The sequence below is a fragment of the Diadema setosum genome, chromosome 7 (genome assembly GCF_964275005.1).
Source record: "Diadema setosum chromosome 7, eeDiaSeto1, whole genome shotgun sequence".
NCBI classification, from domain to species: domain Eukaryota; kingdom Metazoa; phylum Echinodermata; class Echinoidea; order Diadematoida; family Diadematidae; genus Diadema; species Diadema setosum.
The window spans coordinates 19,572,135-19,590,533 of NC_092691.1; the positions used below are offsets into that span (position 1 = coordinate 19,572,135).

Genomic DNA, 18,399 nt, shown 5'->3' on the forward strand with positions numbered 1-18,399 from the left:
TCTTATGCCTATCACACGACCATATGCACACACACACACACACACACACACACACACACACACACACACACACACACACAACACACACACACACACACACGCACACTCCATCCACACACAAATACACACACACGCACACATACACACAACCGCACTAACTTTCTTACACCTCCCTGGATGTACAGCCTTTAGTAACTCATTATGGACAGATGAATCTCTTGCTGAGATGGCGCGAGTTTTGAAAGATTATCCCGACAATAATGTAATTGAGAAATATTAATTATCATAAAAGATATAATCTCTCACGACACAACAAAACTTGTGAATATCTAAGCGTCGGTTAACATCTTGAAACGATGATATTGACAGTAATGAAGTGCGAGGTCGCAAGACATAAGGCAGACAATTGAAACAATCCAGGAACATTGTTAATTTGATGGATGTTTCTACACTTCCCCGCGCGACTCGTGCAGTCGTCTGCATTTAGCTTTAATTTGTATCTTTACCCTGCTCCTCCGTCTCCTTTGATCTCCCCTCCTCTCTCCCTTTCTGTCACTCCTCTTCTTTCTTTGTCTCATTCTCTCAATCTTCATCTCTCTTTCTCTTCGTCCGGCAATTAATCTTGGCAGCACCTTTCCATGCCTGTCTTGTCGATTTATGACGTCATAATGAACGCTTGGCTGATAATGGCGAAGAGATCGCACTATCCATAATAGCCATAGCACGACCTAGACAGTTCGCTCAGACACGTCCAACACAAACGCACACCCATACACACACACACACACACACACACACACAGTGATATACTGGTACAATGGGCACGATGTTGGGCCTATTACCATGCAGGAGGTGGACGAAAAGTGCTCCTGTGTAGAGGAATGAGACACTTGATGCTCAAAAATGATTAACGTCAGAATATAATCAGGGGATACAGGTCTAAAATCTCATCCAAACAGGCAATCCAACCCAGCTATAAGCTGTTAATTGAGATGATGTCATAAGTTCTCTGCGATGTATGGTTTTGGTAATCTACATCTATTCATTCTTTTTTTTTTGTGTATGATTATGATGTGTATGATTATTAACTTGGTCTATGTCTCCAACACACACTTTTTTTTTTTTACACCTATGCCAGTTTATTTGTCCCTACCGTACTCTGCGTCGCAGAGTAAAAACGTTTTTTTTTGTGTGTGTGTTTGTTTGTGTGTCAAGTTTTGCTATCTTTTTGTTATCTACGTCCAATTACACTGTGTATTATTTACTTCATTTTTGCATATAATAAATAGCTTATGAAATAGATAAGGGAAAAGAGAAGAGAAAACATACGTAATGATATTTCTATTCATTCGCTTTCTCATTATAAGAAGTTTCGTTGTAAACATTGCATCCATTCAAATGTATAAACATTTAAATATACTGCAATGTACGATGAACTAATGATCATATCAAAATGACCGCAGGAATGATAATGTTTAATCATGGTTGAGACGACAAAGTAATCTCATTAACACATCATTCTCTATGAGTAAATATTTATCTTAAACAGTAATCGAATTATGCATATTATCCTTATCGTTTGTTATCTAACATACAATTTGACACTCCTGTTTATTCTCTTTAAAGGTACAGGTTACCTTTGGGAGCAGTGATTTAAAAAATGTTCGAGATATCAAATTTGATGCATAATTGTATCACAAAACATCCTATACCATCTAAAAATTTTGCAACAAATCCTAAAATATAAGGACATATCACTATTTTTCTCAATGAACCATAACTGTATACGGTTTATTCTGGAAACATTTTTATTATAACTATTGTTCACATTTTGTATATTTAACAATACTTAACATTAATTATGCTGATTCAAATTTTTACATTGGTTGTTTCTATCCCTATAACTCACATTTTAGACCTATTTTGAAGCACTAAAGCTGGGTTTTTGTTTCATCCGCAAATGGTAAATTATGTCTTGAAGTTCTCGATAATATTCAGCCATGTTTCCAATCTTAGTATTTATATTATATATGTATATATATTATATATATACATGTATTATGTATAATATATATATATATATATATATATATATATATATATATATATATATATATATTATATATATACATGTATTATGTATAATATATATATATATATATATATATATGTGTGTGTATGTGTACATATATATTGATTAATGCTAGCTTTCACAATAGAAAGTTTCAAAGATATGGAAGTGAAAGAGGCGGGGGCGTTCATCCTGTCTTCTGCTGATGATTACAAATGTTGCACTGCACAAATCTCGATGAATCTTCATAAATTCTCATTTGTTATCTAACATACAATTTGACACTCCTGTTTATTCTCTTTAAGTTCTCGATAATATTCAGCCATGTTTCCAATCTTAGTATTATATATATATATATATATATATATATATATATATATATATATATATATATACATATTGTTAGATTATATATTATATATATAATATAATATATATATATATATGTATATATATATATATATATATATATATATATATATATATATATATATATATATATATATAAATGTGTGTGTGTGTGTGGGTGTGTACACATATATTGAATAATGCTAGCTTTCACGATGGATAGTTTCAAAGATATGGAAGTGAAATAGGCGGGGGCGTTCATCCTGTCTTCTGCTGATGATTACAAATGCTGCACTGCACAAATCTCGATGAATCTTCATAAATTGGGGTCTTTTTTATGTTCTTGTCTTCATTGTGGCATACTTTTTTGTCTTATCTTGTGAAGAGTGACTGCTTGTGAGGGCTGATGGAAAACACGAGCTGATTTTCCGGGCAACATATCAAGTTACCGAATGAGGGAACACCGGTGAATGATCATTTTTTTTTTCTTTCTCTTTTTGCCCAGCGAAAATTACTCCAAATTTCCCGCAGAGGCGCAAGTTTCACATAAACATGACTAGTTAGTTAATCTTTTTTTTTTTTTTTTTGAAACGCGATACGGCGTAATATCAGGTGTGTAGCATATCTCATGAAAAACAACTAAAACAAATACAATGCAAAATGCAAAACATATTTTTATTTTCGTAGAAACCCTTTTATGGTTGAAAACAAATAGCTGTGTGGATGATATAATCATGATAATGGCAAATCCACAACACTTTCCGTATTAGTCATTAAGCATCTAACCCAATTAGAGAAACTGATACAAATGTATGAACGTTGCCATTACATCAAAACGAAATTGTATCACTTTTAGTTTATTTTTATTATATAAAAAAAAACTGGTCAAATTGTATTATCTGTGGAGTAGTTGAGGGGACTGCAAGTCAAAGTCATAGATATATACGTGACTTGTGTAAGGCAAACATTGTCCCATTTGAGTTCCATATTTCGAGGTTATGATTGACAGAGTCTTCCGTGACCAGAAAAAAACAAAACAAAACAAAACAAAACAAAAACAAACAAAACAAACAAACAAAAGATATTGCTTCCCAACGTTGCGTCGAAATAATGCTCTCCGACTTTTCATCATCATCGCTAAATCTTACAATGAAATAAATATATTTTGATGATGGATTTCTGTGCTTTTATATTCTCCTTTCTCCTTCTTTTCTGCGAATCTATCAAGGAGAAGCGAAACAATAATATAGGGGAAGAGTTGGGATGAAATGGGGAGAGGGAGGGAGAGATCGAGGGAGAGAAAGGGGGGGGGGTGAGCGAGATGGTATTAAGTCGCCTTGCTCTACATTTTTCGCTCTCAGGCAACAGTCTCTTACAAATCCGCCCACGTCATGATATACCGGCAGAAAACAAGCAGCCGATACGTAAAAATCAATGTATCGAAAGGTGTGAACTGATGTCCACAGTGCATATCCAGATACATCTGTGCTATTAGTTTCACCTAGAAAAGCGTAGCTTACACAACGTGCAAGAGAAATTTCTACTTTTTAATGCATCTGCCGATCAAAAGAAAACCTGTAATTAAAAACGGGCTGTACAATAACATTAATTGGGATCACTTAATGTACTGTTATCATTAATAAAACTTATTTCTGGTCAGTTTGCCTTTGTTTGCACTATCAAATATTGTAACGAAGTCAAATTGTGCGTTGATTTTGTTCAGAGAAGAAATTCCAAGCACCTGAAACGATGCGTATATTATTATTAATGTTAGTGTTAGTGTTTCTATCAATTAATCATAATTGCCAGCTTGGACAGTGAACAGCATATTTTGTTGTTCTGTTTTCGTTTTTGTTTTTGTTTACTGGTTCGGCGTAACTGTGTGCGTACTAGTATATGTGTTGAATGTTTGAAAGTATGTACTTTTGGTTCCCCGATTTCTGAACAGATGGATATAGTTTGATTGATTCCATACGCACTCGATCACTGATTACCCTTATCTGTAATACAGAGCCAGTGTGCCTCAAAATGCGCATGACAATTATTGCTCGATACATTCCTATTCTCTTATCACTCCATCCCCCCCCCTTTCTCTCTCTCTCTCTCTCTCTTTCTTGGTATAAGCAATTTGTATCGATTGTGCGACAATATCCAGACACTGTTGATATAAACTCCATATCACTTTTCACAAACTGCCAGCAACTTCTTGATATATTCGGGCAGTAACCTTTTCTTTTGCGGTTGCCGGACATTCTCAAAAGTAAATTGCTGCTTACATGACTTGTAGATACATTGAAATAATCTATGTTACTGTTGTAATATTAATCTTGAATTGTGTTTTTCTTTCTTTTTTATTTTTTCATTTTGATACTGATACTGACGTCTATATCTTATCAAGGCAAGCTGCCTCCGCCAACTTATCATACCTCGAAAAAAAAAAATATATATGTATATATATATATATATGAAATGATTATGACACCAGGAGAAGGTATCTATACGATTATTCAAGTTCTCCTTTATCTTTGTCTAACATATAAAAAGTTTGAATATAAGAGGAAAATGAATTTGCCTCGACATTAAATTGGCTGTCGCAATCACTTATTAATATGGTTCATAAAACACAGCACAAACTGGTTCACATGTCAAAGTCAGTTCCACAAGCCTTTCAGGGTAAATACATTATCTCGTTTGCTGAGGGGTATAATAGGTAATAGATTATTAACATCTTATGCCGCCTCACTCTGATCAGTATTGTGATGTGTATTGGTATCAATATTTCACTAACCCATCCAATCTATCAAATAGAAGGAAGTATACACTTTGATTGCTCGGGTGTTTTGTTGTGTGTGTGTGTGTGTGTGGTTTTTTTTTTTTTTCATCATAGATAGTCTTACATCGATTTTCGCAGCTTCACCTATACAATGAATTTTCTCAAAATCTGATACACGCTGCTCTTATCATTTATTAACTCTCTTTAACACCGCCTTTCCTTCTTAGTCTTCGGAATTGTCGGAGACAGATATCTCCCCTCTTTTCCTATTCTGACAACGGTGAAATATGTCGTCCATGCGGTCATTTTACCACAGATCCCTAGTGTGTAATAGTGCCCACGCTTCATACAATGTCACATGGTGTTTTCTTTCCGATGTCTTACACTACACTCCGATAAAACTATGCGATAAAAAGAAAAACATGATAATGCATGTTCTTCTACATACAGCGAAATCTGGCATTGAGAAATGAGAGACATGTGCCATCCTCACTCCTTCATTTTTTTTTTTCTTGGCGTCACGTTTCGTTAGTAGAAATATGTATTATTAATGATATACGTCGAAATTCAACATTTTGTCCGTTGTCGTATAGTGAATCTCTTGTAGGAGAGGGAGGGAGACACACATATATATATATATAATGTATACAGAGAGAGAGAGAGAAAAAAAAAACACTTGATAACCATTTCTTCCTTAAAAGTTTGAGTTGGGGTTGTGCTTTTGTGGTTGTGTGCTTATTGGTTAATATTGTTTCAGCTATAGTGCTAGTATAGTCAGCAGCTCATAAATGTAGAAACAAAATATCAAAGGTAAAACGTAAGAGATGTATAAACCCCGTCGACGCAACATAATGGCAACATAATTTATATTTCATTCTTAACACTGACATCCTGACAAAACAACGCCTGCTACAAAAGAAAACAGCCTAAGCAACGACAAAACTCACTGAATTCAGACATGAGCAAACTTTAAGTGTTACATGCATTGACTAGTCGTGTCCTTTCCCTCTTCTCTTTGCTTGTTCCGCTGTGTTTTCTCAGACAGCGACTGTGTGTTTCGTCAATTTCCCGACGCCAGCTCGTACGTCTGCGAGTGCTCCGCGAATTTCTGCGACACCATCGAGGAGTACGCTCTCAACGATGGAAATTTTGTAGTCTTCACTTCTGGCAAGAGGGGCTATCGCTTGGACAAAGAGGAGTACCCTATCAGGAACTTCGCTCGTAAGACAACATAAGCAAACAGATTTAAATCAAGCATTTTTTTTAACGTCATAATTATAAACTTTATAGTATTAAGTAGTTCAGTATTTAGTAGTATAGTATTGGTTGAGGTGAGGATTCAGCTTTTAACATTTCGCGAGATACTTTATGAAATCTTAAAGAGCATATTACATTTCTAAGAGGAATTCAAAATTTGTTTGATGAAATTGGTTTTGAAGTGGCTGAAATATCCAGAAACAAAGTAACACAATGCGATCCTAACATTCGGTGCGTCCTACCTTTTATTAGGATCACTTTGTTTTGGATATCTCAGCCATTTCAAAACCAATTTTCATCAAATAAACTTTCAATTCCTCTTTACCAATAGAAGTCTATGCTCTTTCATATTTCTTCAGAGGTTTCCTCATTATCTTAGAAATAAAGTAATCATCAAAAGAACGTTGGAAGAAACCTGAAGTCCCTTCACAACCAAAACTGTACCATCCCTTTAAGCATGAGTAGGCTCCAATGCATCACTTTGATGTGAAAATCTTTCTTCTTAAAAAAAACACCCAACAACAACCAGAAGGAATAAAACAAATCCGTCCTTCTCCTTCTTTTCCAGCGTGCTATGTTATAGCGTGCAGTGACATCCCCAAAAGTGGAAGGAACGGGAAAGGGGTCTCACTATTTGTATGTCACATAACATCACTCAACACATTGCAATTGGCATTGATATTTCAAAAAGGATATCGTTCGTACCAGAACCCTTCCGCGGAGCCTCTTGATATCGTGGGTTCCTTTTAATTCTTTTTTTTTTTTCTTCCTGCAAATGATGTAAATGTGCATAGCTGCAAGAGCGCTAATGTGGTGCCTATGTTATCTGCAACATATTGAAGTGGACAGTCATGGGTTCAGGTGAGGACAAATAACACCGATTAATACCTGAAAATGACATCTGTTGAATATAACGTCTCCTCACATGGAGATATTTCACCTCGCTATAAAGTAAATCAGAATTTATAGAATGCAGCAATGAAATATGCATTCGGGCAATGGAATATACCTCCACTCTTTTGAGGACTTCATGAATATGGTAGGCATGTTCTGTACAGTTTGGACTTCTAAAGGTCGCTAATAATCTTGTGCAAAATCCTTTTTTATGTCTGTAATCTCCCAAAGGGGTTCAACACAGTTCAGTCACCTTCACAAAGAAATTGTTTCAGCTTCTTCTTCCTTTTCTTTTTTTTTTTTTATTATAGAAGGTTCGAGATGCTGAGGGGGTGTTTAGACTTTCGTGCGTAAAAGTCACAATGGCGAATCGGGGAGGGGGGCTGCGGGGCTGTAAGTTTTCGGCTTGTCGTAAAAAGGGAAAATAGAGCGAAAATCGGGGAAAATCACAACAACCATGAAATTCTAAGGGTTCCGTCATAATTCCTGTTTAGCGGGGGGGGGGGGGGTACCACTAACATTTGAACCCCCCCCCCCCGTCCTTCAGTCCCCCATAACATGAACAAATGTTCCGCGTCCCCTGCTCAGTGAAAACGTGTAAGGTGACTGCGGTATGGGCTTGTGTCTTGAACTTGGGTTTTTCTCTATCATTCGTAATCGAATCAGTTATGTATTATGATCGTCTTTCGCCTGAGGTGGTATGTTTTGACAATTCGACTTTCTCTATTAATACATGGAATCTGTCATGCTTCAGATTCTACACAAAATGGCAGCAAAATGATGGTGACTATGCGTGTTTGCTATAAAATTTCTACAGTTATAATAATTGACTTTCATGAATCAAGCTCAACTTTGCGTTTCACCGTGAATCAAACGCAAAGTTGCATGAGATTTGGAGGACATGCGTTTGACTTCTCTAAATGCGTCTCAAGGCCATGTCACACCTTTCCGGGCAAGCCTTGCGTGCGACTAGTGAAAAACAATTTTTACTAACGCTACCCGGAGATCCCCGCAGATGACCCGCAGATGACAGTACCTAGCATGTATCTCACTCGTAGTCGCTCGGAGGTGCGCACGCAAATCTCTTTACCCGCAACCATAGGCCCTGTCACACCTTTCCGTGCATGCTACGCGGGCTTGCTGTGTGTGTGGATTTTCCAGCATACCGGACAATTTCTGAGGGCGAACAAGGATTTGGGCGAGTCAGAGCATGTGTCTTACTTGCTGGACGCGTTCTACTTATGTGGGTATACTGTGTAACCTGTGTACCAGTCGCGTGGGTGCTGACAACTCAGTGAAGGAATTCCTCTGAAGAAATGGCAGAAGTCCCACAGAATGTCAATATCTTGGCTGCATACGGGGACTGCGAAGTACCTGCGTGGGAGTTGCCTGCGAGATGCTGCCGCTAAGGGCCTCCTACTGGCGTTCTGCATGGACCTCTCCGGGCATTTCCGCGACTCACCCGGAAAAAGTTTTGGTCATGCTCAAAACTTGGGTGCGGTTAAATGGGACTTGCGTGCGCACCTCCGGGCAACTACAGGTGAGATACGCGGTATAGGTACTGTCAGGTGCAGACCAACTGCGGAGAGCTCCGGGTAGCAAATTTGTTTCCCCGCAAGTCAAGCCGCAAAACTTCCCCAGATACGGTATGACAAGGCCTTGAGCATGCTCAAAACTTGTCCGAGTGAGTCGTGGGGGTTGGCTCCCAGAGGTACACGTAGAACACCAGTAGGAGACCCTTACCGGCAGCACTTCGCAGGCAACTCCAACGCAGGTACTTCTCAGTACCTGTAAGTCACTCGTAACAGAAAACGGATCGGTTTCAAAGCTCTCAGGCAGGTCACACGGAATACACGCAAGTAGAAGATAAGTAGCACGCATCTAGTAGGTAAGAAACAAGTGCGAAACTCGCGAACATTCTTGTCCGCCCGGGGAAATATATTCTCCTGCGTGCTGGAAATCCCTCCTCGCAACAAGCCCGAGTAGCTTGCCCGGAAAGGTGTGACACGGCCTTCAGTGAAAAGTTTTTAGCAACGGGGGAGGGGGGGGGGGGGGGGGGCTGCGCTCTTAGCATATCATCATCTTCGTCTACTGGTCTACTCATTCCGCATTCTGTTGGGGCGAGAGAACAGATGGGATTTGTCTGCTTGAAATGAAACGAAATGAAATGAAAATACTCGAGGTCCAGCGAAAATGTCAATACTGGCAGCAACCAACATCTTCCTAAGCCAATTTCCCCTCACGCATTCTAGTGCAATGACCTTCAAATTTTCTGCAGATTGATGTTCTTGTGCTGCTTGGAATTTTTTGTAATAATAAGTACCTAGGGAGTGATAGTTTAATACACCTGTCATTGTCAACTTTTTGGTTCTTTAAAAGGATATCAGCACCTTTCTATACAGAAGGTGGTGTCACAGTGTGAGGTAAAAGGCATATTACAATCTGCCGTAGATAGCAACTTACTAGGTTAGAGACCTCATGCTACCGATCAGGTCGTTCTGAAAATTCCGATATCCGTTCGAAAATAATACTGCTAATACTGTTGTAGCATTTTCGGTAACACGAACGCAGAATTGAAGTTCTGACAATGAGATAACCGATGTATTACAGTTAAAAATTCATCTAATGACAAATTCATATGGTATTTTCAGTCGGTAACTATACACAACATTTTGAAAGCCATCCCGATAGCGTTATTGATTAAAGTTTATTTTCTTGAAATCGAAAATTATAGGCTTTTCCACGGAAGGAATGAGACACGAAATCTGTGGTAAATGTAGTTCAGGTTTGTTTGAAGATAACCCTTCTCAATCATATCATTGATTTTTTAGTTGTTTTTTTCTTATTTGTTTGTTTGTGTGTCTGTATGTTGTTTTTCTCTTTAGTACCGGATGATGGTATCACCATAACAGTGGACAAAAGTCGCAAGTACCAGTCCATTTTGGGTTTTGGCGGTTCCTTCACGGACTCGGCAGCACTCAACCTTTACAACCTGTCGGCACCTGCACAAGACAATCTCCTGAGGGCGTACTTCTCTGAAGATGGTAAACAACCTTTGATGCTGTCAGTCGCCATGAAAAAACAAAACAAAACAAACACATAAAAAAACGCACACAGAAGAAGTAGGGAGTAGGGAAGTAGAAGGGACGAAAAAGAAACAAGAATTACATTAGAAAGACAAACAAACCTGAATTCAGATCTAAAACAAACAGACAGACAAACGAAAATAAAAGCAAAGAACAAGAGACAAACAAACGAAGAAACATGAGGAAGTAACAGCAGAATTATTGTTCGAAAAAAGATGACTATCGTTCGATTGTGGCTGGGGAAAGGGAATAATTTCACTGTCAATTGTATTTCTCCCTTACAAACAAGTTTTGGTATAAAACAAGAAATATAACATTTTGTACATTATCTTATATAATTTTATAAGGGACTATTAAGCCTTCCTTTTGTTAACCACAATAATGATGTAATAAATTACAGATAAATAAATTTGAAAACGTATTTTCTTTTAGTTGAATTACTTGTTGTCCCCCTTCCCCGAAACTAAATATAGTGAAATGAGAAAACTGCTCTTACCTTAATATACACAATCATGTTTCGCTAAAACGCAATGAGATTTTTTTCTTTGCCATCCATGAAGTACCGGTATGCTGTATACAATGCCCTTGAGTGATCAAACGATGCTCTTAATGATGATAATGGTATTATTTGGGATACAATAATGATGATTATAATAAATCATAATGATGATGAATTTTTTAATCATAAATTGCCGTTTTATTTATCAAGAGGATTAAACATCTTGCCCAAGGACGTTTCGTTGCTGTCCCAGTTTCGTTTCATGTTTGTTTATAGTTTGTTTTTGGTTGTTTTGTGTGTATCTGTTTGTCCGTCTGTCTCTCAGTGGGCTGCCAAACTTTTTTGTGTGTGTCACTTTTATTGCTGTTTTCAATCAATTTTTGCATCGATCTTTTTTTTTTTTTTTCCAAGAGGAGCCCACACTATACAAGAATTGTCTTTTCAGTGAGTCCCTCCGGGTTTTGTTTTTCACACAGTGCATATTGGTATTTACTTTGATTACCTTAGCACCCATTGCAATGTATCGTTACTGTAAGGTTTCAACTATTGTTGTTTACTGTGTACAAATTCACATGCATTATTTCTCTCACTGAAGAAATTGCGATGTACGTTTGTATATTATGTTATAAAAACAATTACGTTATAAAAACGATATGAATTTGGACTTAAGATCGAACTTGACATTGATAAGCACTGGAAGAGAGATTCGAACCCAGAGTCTGGTGTTCAAAAGTCTTGAGCCTTATCCATTCTACCGCGGTGCTCTTATCACATTTATACAGGCATCGAGTACACCCTGGGTCGGGTTCCGATGGCCAGCTGTGATTTCTCGACTAGGGAGTATTCGTACGCCGATACACCGGACGACTTCGAGCTTGAGACGTTCGCCCTGGTAGAGGAAGACATTGTGTACAAGGTGAGGTGTAGATTTTTTTTTTCTCCCTTGTGTGATAGCCTTTTCCTACAAAGCTTTGAATCATAGGCGTCTTGAATCAAAATAGTCTCTTGGGATGCACAGTTATTAGATAATCATGCCACATCATGATTTATAACATGGGTTTTAAAATCTATGCATCTGACTGGTCAATCGTCATGCATTGATTTTTACTATCCACACTGAGCCATGCGTCCGGTAAAATCCGAACGCATGGCTCAAGCCTTGAATGTACAGTGTTGTAATAGGTGTACCGGACGCATTATGGGGAAAAAGGTTCAATTTCATGTATTCATGGGCCCATCTTATAAAACTAATGATGCACAGGCATGTTTCGTGGATCAGTGAGAATCGAATGCTCTCGTTTAACTTTGGAAACTGTATAAAACGCACTCTCTATACGCTCGAAAGATCCACTCTGTCCTGTGCATCTTAATATCCAATTTAACTGTCCAATCTATTAGCTTATCATTCTATTTCAAAGTGATTTGAAACTCTTCTAGCAGTCAGCCGACTGCTAGGCCTACAGGTAGTTTTGAGACTAAATTTGACCATCGAGGTGGTCACCTCCCCTCAATATTTTGATGAATACTTCTCAATTATACTGCCATCATGAGATAGTTAACGAAATGTTTTTCCCTCTTCTTAGTTCAGTTCAATTTACGGGTATTGCTAGAGGGTTCTGACTGTACGTACACGGACGATCTATTCGATAAAAACTCCTCGATGGTGTCGCATAAAATGAACCAAGATTTCTTTCTTTTGAATTTCTAAAACAGAATATCTAACTAACAGCGGATTCTTAACATGTAATTGTCTGTGAGTAACCTAGTGAGAATCTTATTCTCCACAGAGTTTATGTAATGTCACTCCCTCGAATGATTAATTAATTGATGTGGCTTCTGCTCCGTTTTGCTAAGATACCGATGATCAAGCGTGCCCTGGAGATGAGCTCTCGCAATGTGAACTTGATCGGGAGCGCGTGGTCATCGCCGGGTTGGATGAAGACGAACGGGGCGATGAAGGGTGGTGGACGACTCTACGGCCTGCCAGGTGGACAATACTACAAGACGTGGGCCCTCTACTTTGCAAAGTATGTAATAAAAAGGGTTTTCTCCTTGATTAAAAAAAAAATGGGATCATATGGACTTCGTCATTTCAATGCATCACACGTCATTTTCATAATCGCTCATTCCATCAATTTGAGCTTCAAAATGTGCCTGTGCAGGTTTGTTTCTCATCGCTTGCTATATTACCAATAGAAAGTGTATTACAGCAGTGAAAATGGCGTGCAGGTGTGTGTGTGTGGGGGGGGGGGGGGGGGACCACCTCATGCAAGCTCCACAAAGAAACGAGAACAACTAGAAAGATAAACACTGCAGGTTTTGATACTTTGTTCTTAAAGTCGACCCACATTTTGTTAGTATTGATATAGATGCCGCGGTAACTACCATAAAGATTATATTTCCAAAGCTGAGCGATGAGGAAAGAACAGGATTTCTTCTTCATAAGGTTAAGCAGTCACTTCTTACAATTCCATTACTGATATAAAGCAATCAGTCAATGCGTCATCTGATTTCATAATCAGTCCTCACTGTCGTAACCCTCAATAGTATTTACATTTTCATTTTGTATCCTCGTTAAAACCATCGTGCATGATCCGTCTTCATCTACATCGTCGTCAACGTTCTTCTCATCGTGATCATAGATGATTGTGTTGTTGACGTTGCATTTTCTCAGGTGGTGGCGTCGCCGACAGCACGTGAGCACTTTATCATTTCAGTCATTGATCAAAATTTTGCAAGGAAGTTCTTCTATCCATCAGAAGGAGTTTAGTCAAAGCTATGCTGAAGATCTCTTGCAATTAAGGTGCAGATGTGATGATATTATGAAATGAAATGTTATTAAGATAATTTTCTTACCTTTAAACTTGAAACAAGTGTACTTTCTATAGACACTTCCAAATATACAGACATCGTTATGGGAAAACGAGGAAAAGCTACTAATCACTGTGTCACATAGCAGTGAATTCCGAAAATTTAATTTCTTAATTCCGCTATATACGTCAATATACCACTATTTGCGATAATGATGCTAATAAAAAGAGTTGATACAGTATGGCGCATTTCACAATTCCATGCATGTAGTTGATATACTCAGTACCTGTGCTCTTTACAATCTACAGATCAAATTCGCCGTCGTGATTATAATCTTATAGAAAAGGTGCAGTGACATGGGCAGTATATGAAACAATACGACTTATAAGAGTAAGAGAGAAACATGTTTCTAAGGTAAATTTTTAGAATTTTTGGTTAATAATGATTTGCACGTTCATGAACTGACCTGTGTGTCCAAAGTGGCTTTGCATCTAAATCCTGGCACACTTGTAAAACTTTGCCAAATTTAAAATATCTAAGTTTTGCCGGTGTGACCGCAAGCTTCCAGAAAACTTCTCGCGAAACTTCCAACTAAAACTGGCGAAATTTCCTCAACCCCCGAAAATTTCTATATCTCGAAGTTTGACCTAAACATTGAGAGCTTGTCGAGAACTGAAGCTTCTAGAAGTTTGGCCGCCGGTGTGAATGGACGAACAAACTCTGCGAAGTGTTCTTGAAGTTAAACTTCGTCTCGAAGTGTTAAACTTTTGGAAGTTTAATAACGTATCATGAAGTGTTCTCGAAATTAAACTTTCCTAAGTTTTCCAGTGTGACCGCGGCTTTCTTTAATATTCTAACCCTCAATCTCAAGTCTCAGTGGATTTCTCCTGCAGATTTTTGGAAGCCTACCAGGAGAATGAAGTGGAGATGTGGGCACTGACGGGAGGGAACGAACCCACTGCGGGTCTATTCCCCAACTACAAGTGGCAGTGCCTCTTCTTTTCCCCGAGTCTCCAGCGGGATTTCATCAAGCGTGACCTGGGTCCTACCCTCCACGAGAGAGGTCACGGCGACGTCAAACTCCTTATCATGGACGACCAGCGATTCTTGCTGCCTCGCTGGGCCCAAGTGGTAAGCTTGCGTCAATACTGTGATATAGGAACTCAATATGTTTCACTAATCTAGCATGAGTAGCGGTTCAGCTAGTTCCGTGTGAAGTTGTTACATTCAGCCATTATCATTCAACGCTATTAAACTGTGCTGAGTAGGCAATTACTTAGTATGCTAAAACCCGAAGACTTTTAATTTCCTGTTTATACTTGTGTGCGCAGACTCTCTCTCTCTCTCTCTCTCTTCTGTCGCACAGGTATAATAATAATGGTTTATGTGTATATGTGCATCTAATAATGTAATATTATGAGGGTGTATTCACACTAATGATTATATCAACAGAGAGAGATATCAATTATCGTCAGCTGCTCTTTTGAGTTGCAAATTGTTGTACGACATTTGTAAAAAAAAATAAATAAATAAAATAAAATGTACTGTTGGACTCTGTGATAAGAAAAATGTAGGCCTCTATAGTGACTGCAATCATATTCACTGTTTCTCTGTGGGATGCGTTCACACAGGTGTTGGAGGATGCGGAGGCCGCGGCCTATGTCTCTGGTATCGGCATTCATTGGTATTGGGACGAGATCGTCGATGCCAGCCGCCTGAACGAGACGCACCACGCCTATCCGGACTACTTCATGCTGGCCACAGAGGCTTGCGAGGGCCATCTGAATAGGGAAGAGGAGGTTATTCTTGGCAGCTGGGAGAGGGGCGAGGCCTACAGCTATAGCATCATTGAGGTTACAATGTCTGATTGCATTGACATGGATTGACCATCATTATTAAGGCAACATCAATGATTTTTTTTTAAATAGTCTTATTTTACATTGTTTTACCTTTGGATCATGGATCAAACAGATTACTACTGAGGACAAATAACAATAATACTACGACGAAGATCTTTCCGTGCTAGCTCGATCTTCTAGTTGCCCCCCCCCCCCAAAAAAAAAAATAATAATAATAAATAAAATAAAATAAAAAAAGTAAAAAATAAATAAAACATAAAAAAATGATGCTATAATTAGCCTGCAGCATGACACAAGCTGCGAGATCAAACGGCCTCTATGTTGACCACAGAAAAAGAAAGGCGTTCTTCGAATCTTCACTTTTGCCTTATTATACGTGTCGAAGGCATCATTCGCATTGGGATGTAAATAGAAAGTAATCATGAATGTTGTGTGTGTTATAAGACCCGAAATTCGACATTTCTGTGCGAGATCTTGTCTATACTGTCTTATTGATTAAAGCTTCTGCTAAACAACACATGTACAGTTTAATGTACATAAATACATCTCATCGTTTTATAGGACCTCAGTAACTGGGTTGCAGGCTGGATCGACTGGAACCTAGCCTTGGACCTGATCGGAGGACCAAACTGGGTGGGGAACTTTGTCGATAGTCCCATCATAGTGGACGCAAAGAACGACGTGTTCTACAAACAGCCGATGTACTACCACCTGGGACACTTCAGGTACTACTTCATGGCATTTGACGACATTTTCCGGTATCGTTGTGACAATAATTAAGTCATGATGATCAAAGGAAATGAATAACGTTTGATTCACTTTACAACACAATAAGACAAAGGAGGTGATATAGGTTGCTGTGGAGGAAGAAGAAAAAGAGAAATACTGGTAGTAATGGTAGTTACACTTAGTAGTGGCAGCTGTGGAAAAGCACAACGAGTAGGAATATTTGATAGTAAATAGTAATCCTGCGATCGGTACAGTAATAGCACAGAATATGCTACCCTTGCCACATGACAGACTCTTATCTATTCTCAGGGGGTTTTTTTCGCGATTGTTGTAAGCATCAAGAAGGAAGTTCACTGTAAATCATGATTTTTTATAACATGAAATAAAAAAAAATGCAAAGAAAGAATAACGACGAGCAGAGCAATAACGACAGTGGGGAAAAAAACCCCAACTGATTGTCAAACAACATGGAAATAGAGAACTTTTCAAACGGTGATATTCCGCGAAAGACTTATCTTACGCAATTTTTGATCGTCTTCAATAAACATAATACAATAAAATGAAAGTTTGAATGTTCCTGCGATGATTACAATAGATAAGAATCAGTTTTTCCTCCTGTTCCTCAATACTCTCATTCTCTTATAGTAAATTTGTGGTACCTGGTTCTCTGCGGGTTGGATCTGAGGCCGATCAAGACAGACGAGTTGAGCACATCGCTTTCCAGTTACCAGATGGTAACATGGCGCTCGTGGTTCTGAACAGGTGAGATGAGGTCGGATCATGTCGTAACCAATTTTGTCATTTTTGGAACGTTCTGTAGGGAATTTTGTTCTCTCCCTGTTGAAGTTTATTTATTTGGGGGGATGGATTTCCTTTTTAATTCTATGGGTTATACCACGATCGTAAACGAAATATACCGGTATTTAGTAACTCCTCCCTCAACAAAATAACTCCTTATAAGGTGAATATTGATCATGATTGTTATGTTAAGAAGTTTTCACAGGCAGCAAAGACCTGTGCTAATCAGAAATTGAAATTATATTGGGATATGTTAAACAATGCACCATGCACCGAGAGGCTATATAGTTGACATTGTTGATTCCGAGATGACAGGAATATAACACCATTCTAGAAGGGGCGCAGGCCCAAAGAAATTATACAGAACAATATCTGTCACCGAGTTATCTAGAACTTCACATGTGGGTCGAAACAGTGCACGATATGTTTTATATAATTATATTCCTCCAAAGAATCTTGAAAACGATGTATTTATTCGCCATAAACTTCACTTAAAGTCTAATCCTGGTTATGTCATATGAGTCAGTGTACCGGGATGCGATTTACACAGTAGTCTATAGCTTGAGGTCCTTACAATACCGTCATAGCATTAATTCACACACGCTTTCGATATAGTATTACATACACGTGTAAAACCCCACGTAATATTTTGATAGATTGTTGAATATACATGTATTTGATAGGAATATTATATTTCTGATTAGCAGTGCCAACCTTCTCCTCGCCTCGCTTGTAATCTATGTGACCTGGCGAGACTTTTGGCAAAAGCTAGTTTTCTTGTGGATACAATTAAGGTTATTTTATATACTAATTAACATACAATCTCTTTTTATTAGGCCCGCTTGGTGTCACGCCGAATGAATTCACAGAAAGGATTCACTCACTTGCATAAGATAATAACTACTTTGTCATCCGCCAATTCACAACAAAGCATAACGCAGCAAGAAGATCCGCGTGGTTTGAGGCATGATATAAATTAGTTTTTCCTATTTAGGTCTACTGTATACATAGAATCTGACACGTATAGATACAGTGTATATTTCCCAATCATTTTCCTCATTCGGTTTCATGTGTCTACTTTCATTTTTGTTCCATCCTTTTTTTTTCTTAATCGGCCCGACAGGAAGGAATTTACGTTTCCTCTTCACATCTATGACCCAGCTGTGGGTTACTTGAACGCAGAGATACCTTCTCGTTCCATCCAGACTTTTCTGTGGAAGTCACCAACCAACTAACTGATCACGGCAGCTGAACAAGTTGTGTCTACTGCATGC

At 38.3% G+C, this 18,399-nt stretch overlaps 1 protein-coding gene across 1 annotated transcript; it reads left to right on the top strand.

Annotated features, from left to right (window-relative positions):
• The first annotated feature begins 5,028 nt into the window (after positions 1-5,028).
• LOC140231102 (lysosomal acid glucosylceramidase-like) lies at positions 5,029-18,399 on the top strand. Its single transcript, XM_072311255.1, has 10 exons — positions 5,029-5,092; positions 6,234-6,413; positions 10,229-10,387; positions 11,711-11,844; positions 12,783-12,955; positions 14,633-14,870; positions 15,371-15,592; positions 16,160-16,323; positions 16,973-17,089; positions 18,249-18,399. Exons 1-10 carry the CDS (start codon positions 5,029-5,031, stop codon positions 18,358-18,360), a joined length of 1,563 nt encoding a protein of 520 aa, XP_072167356.1. The 3' UTR covers positions 18,361-18,399.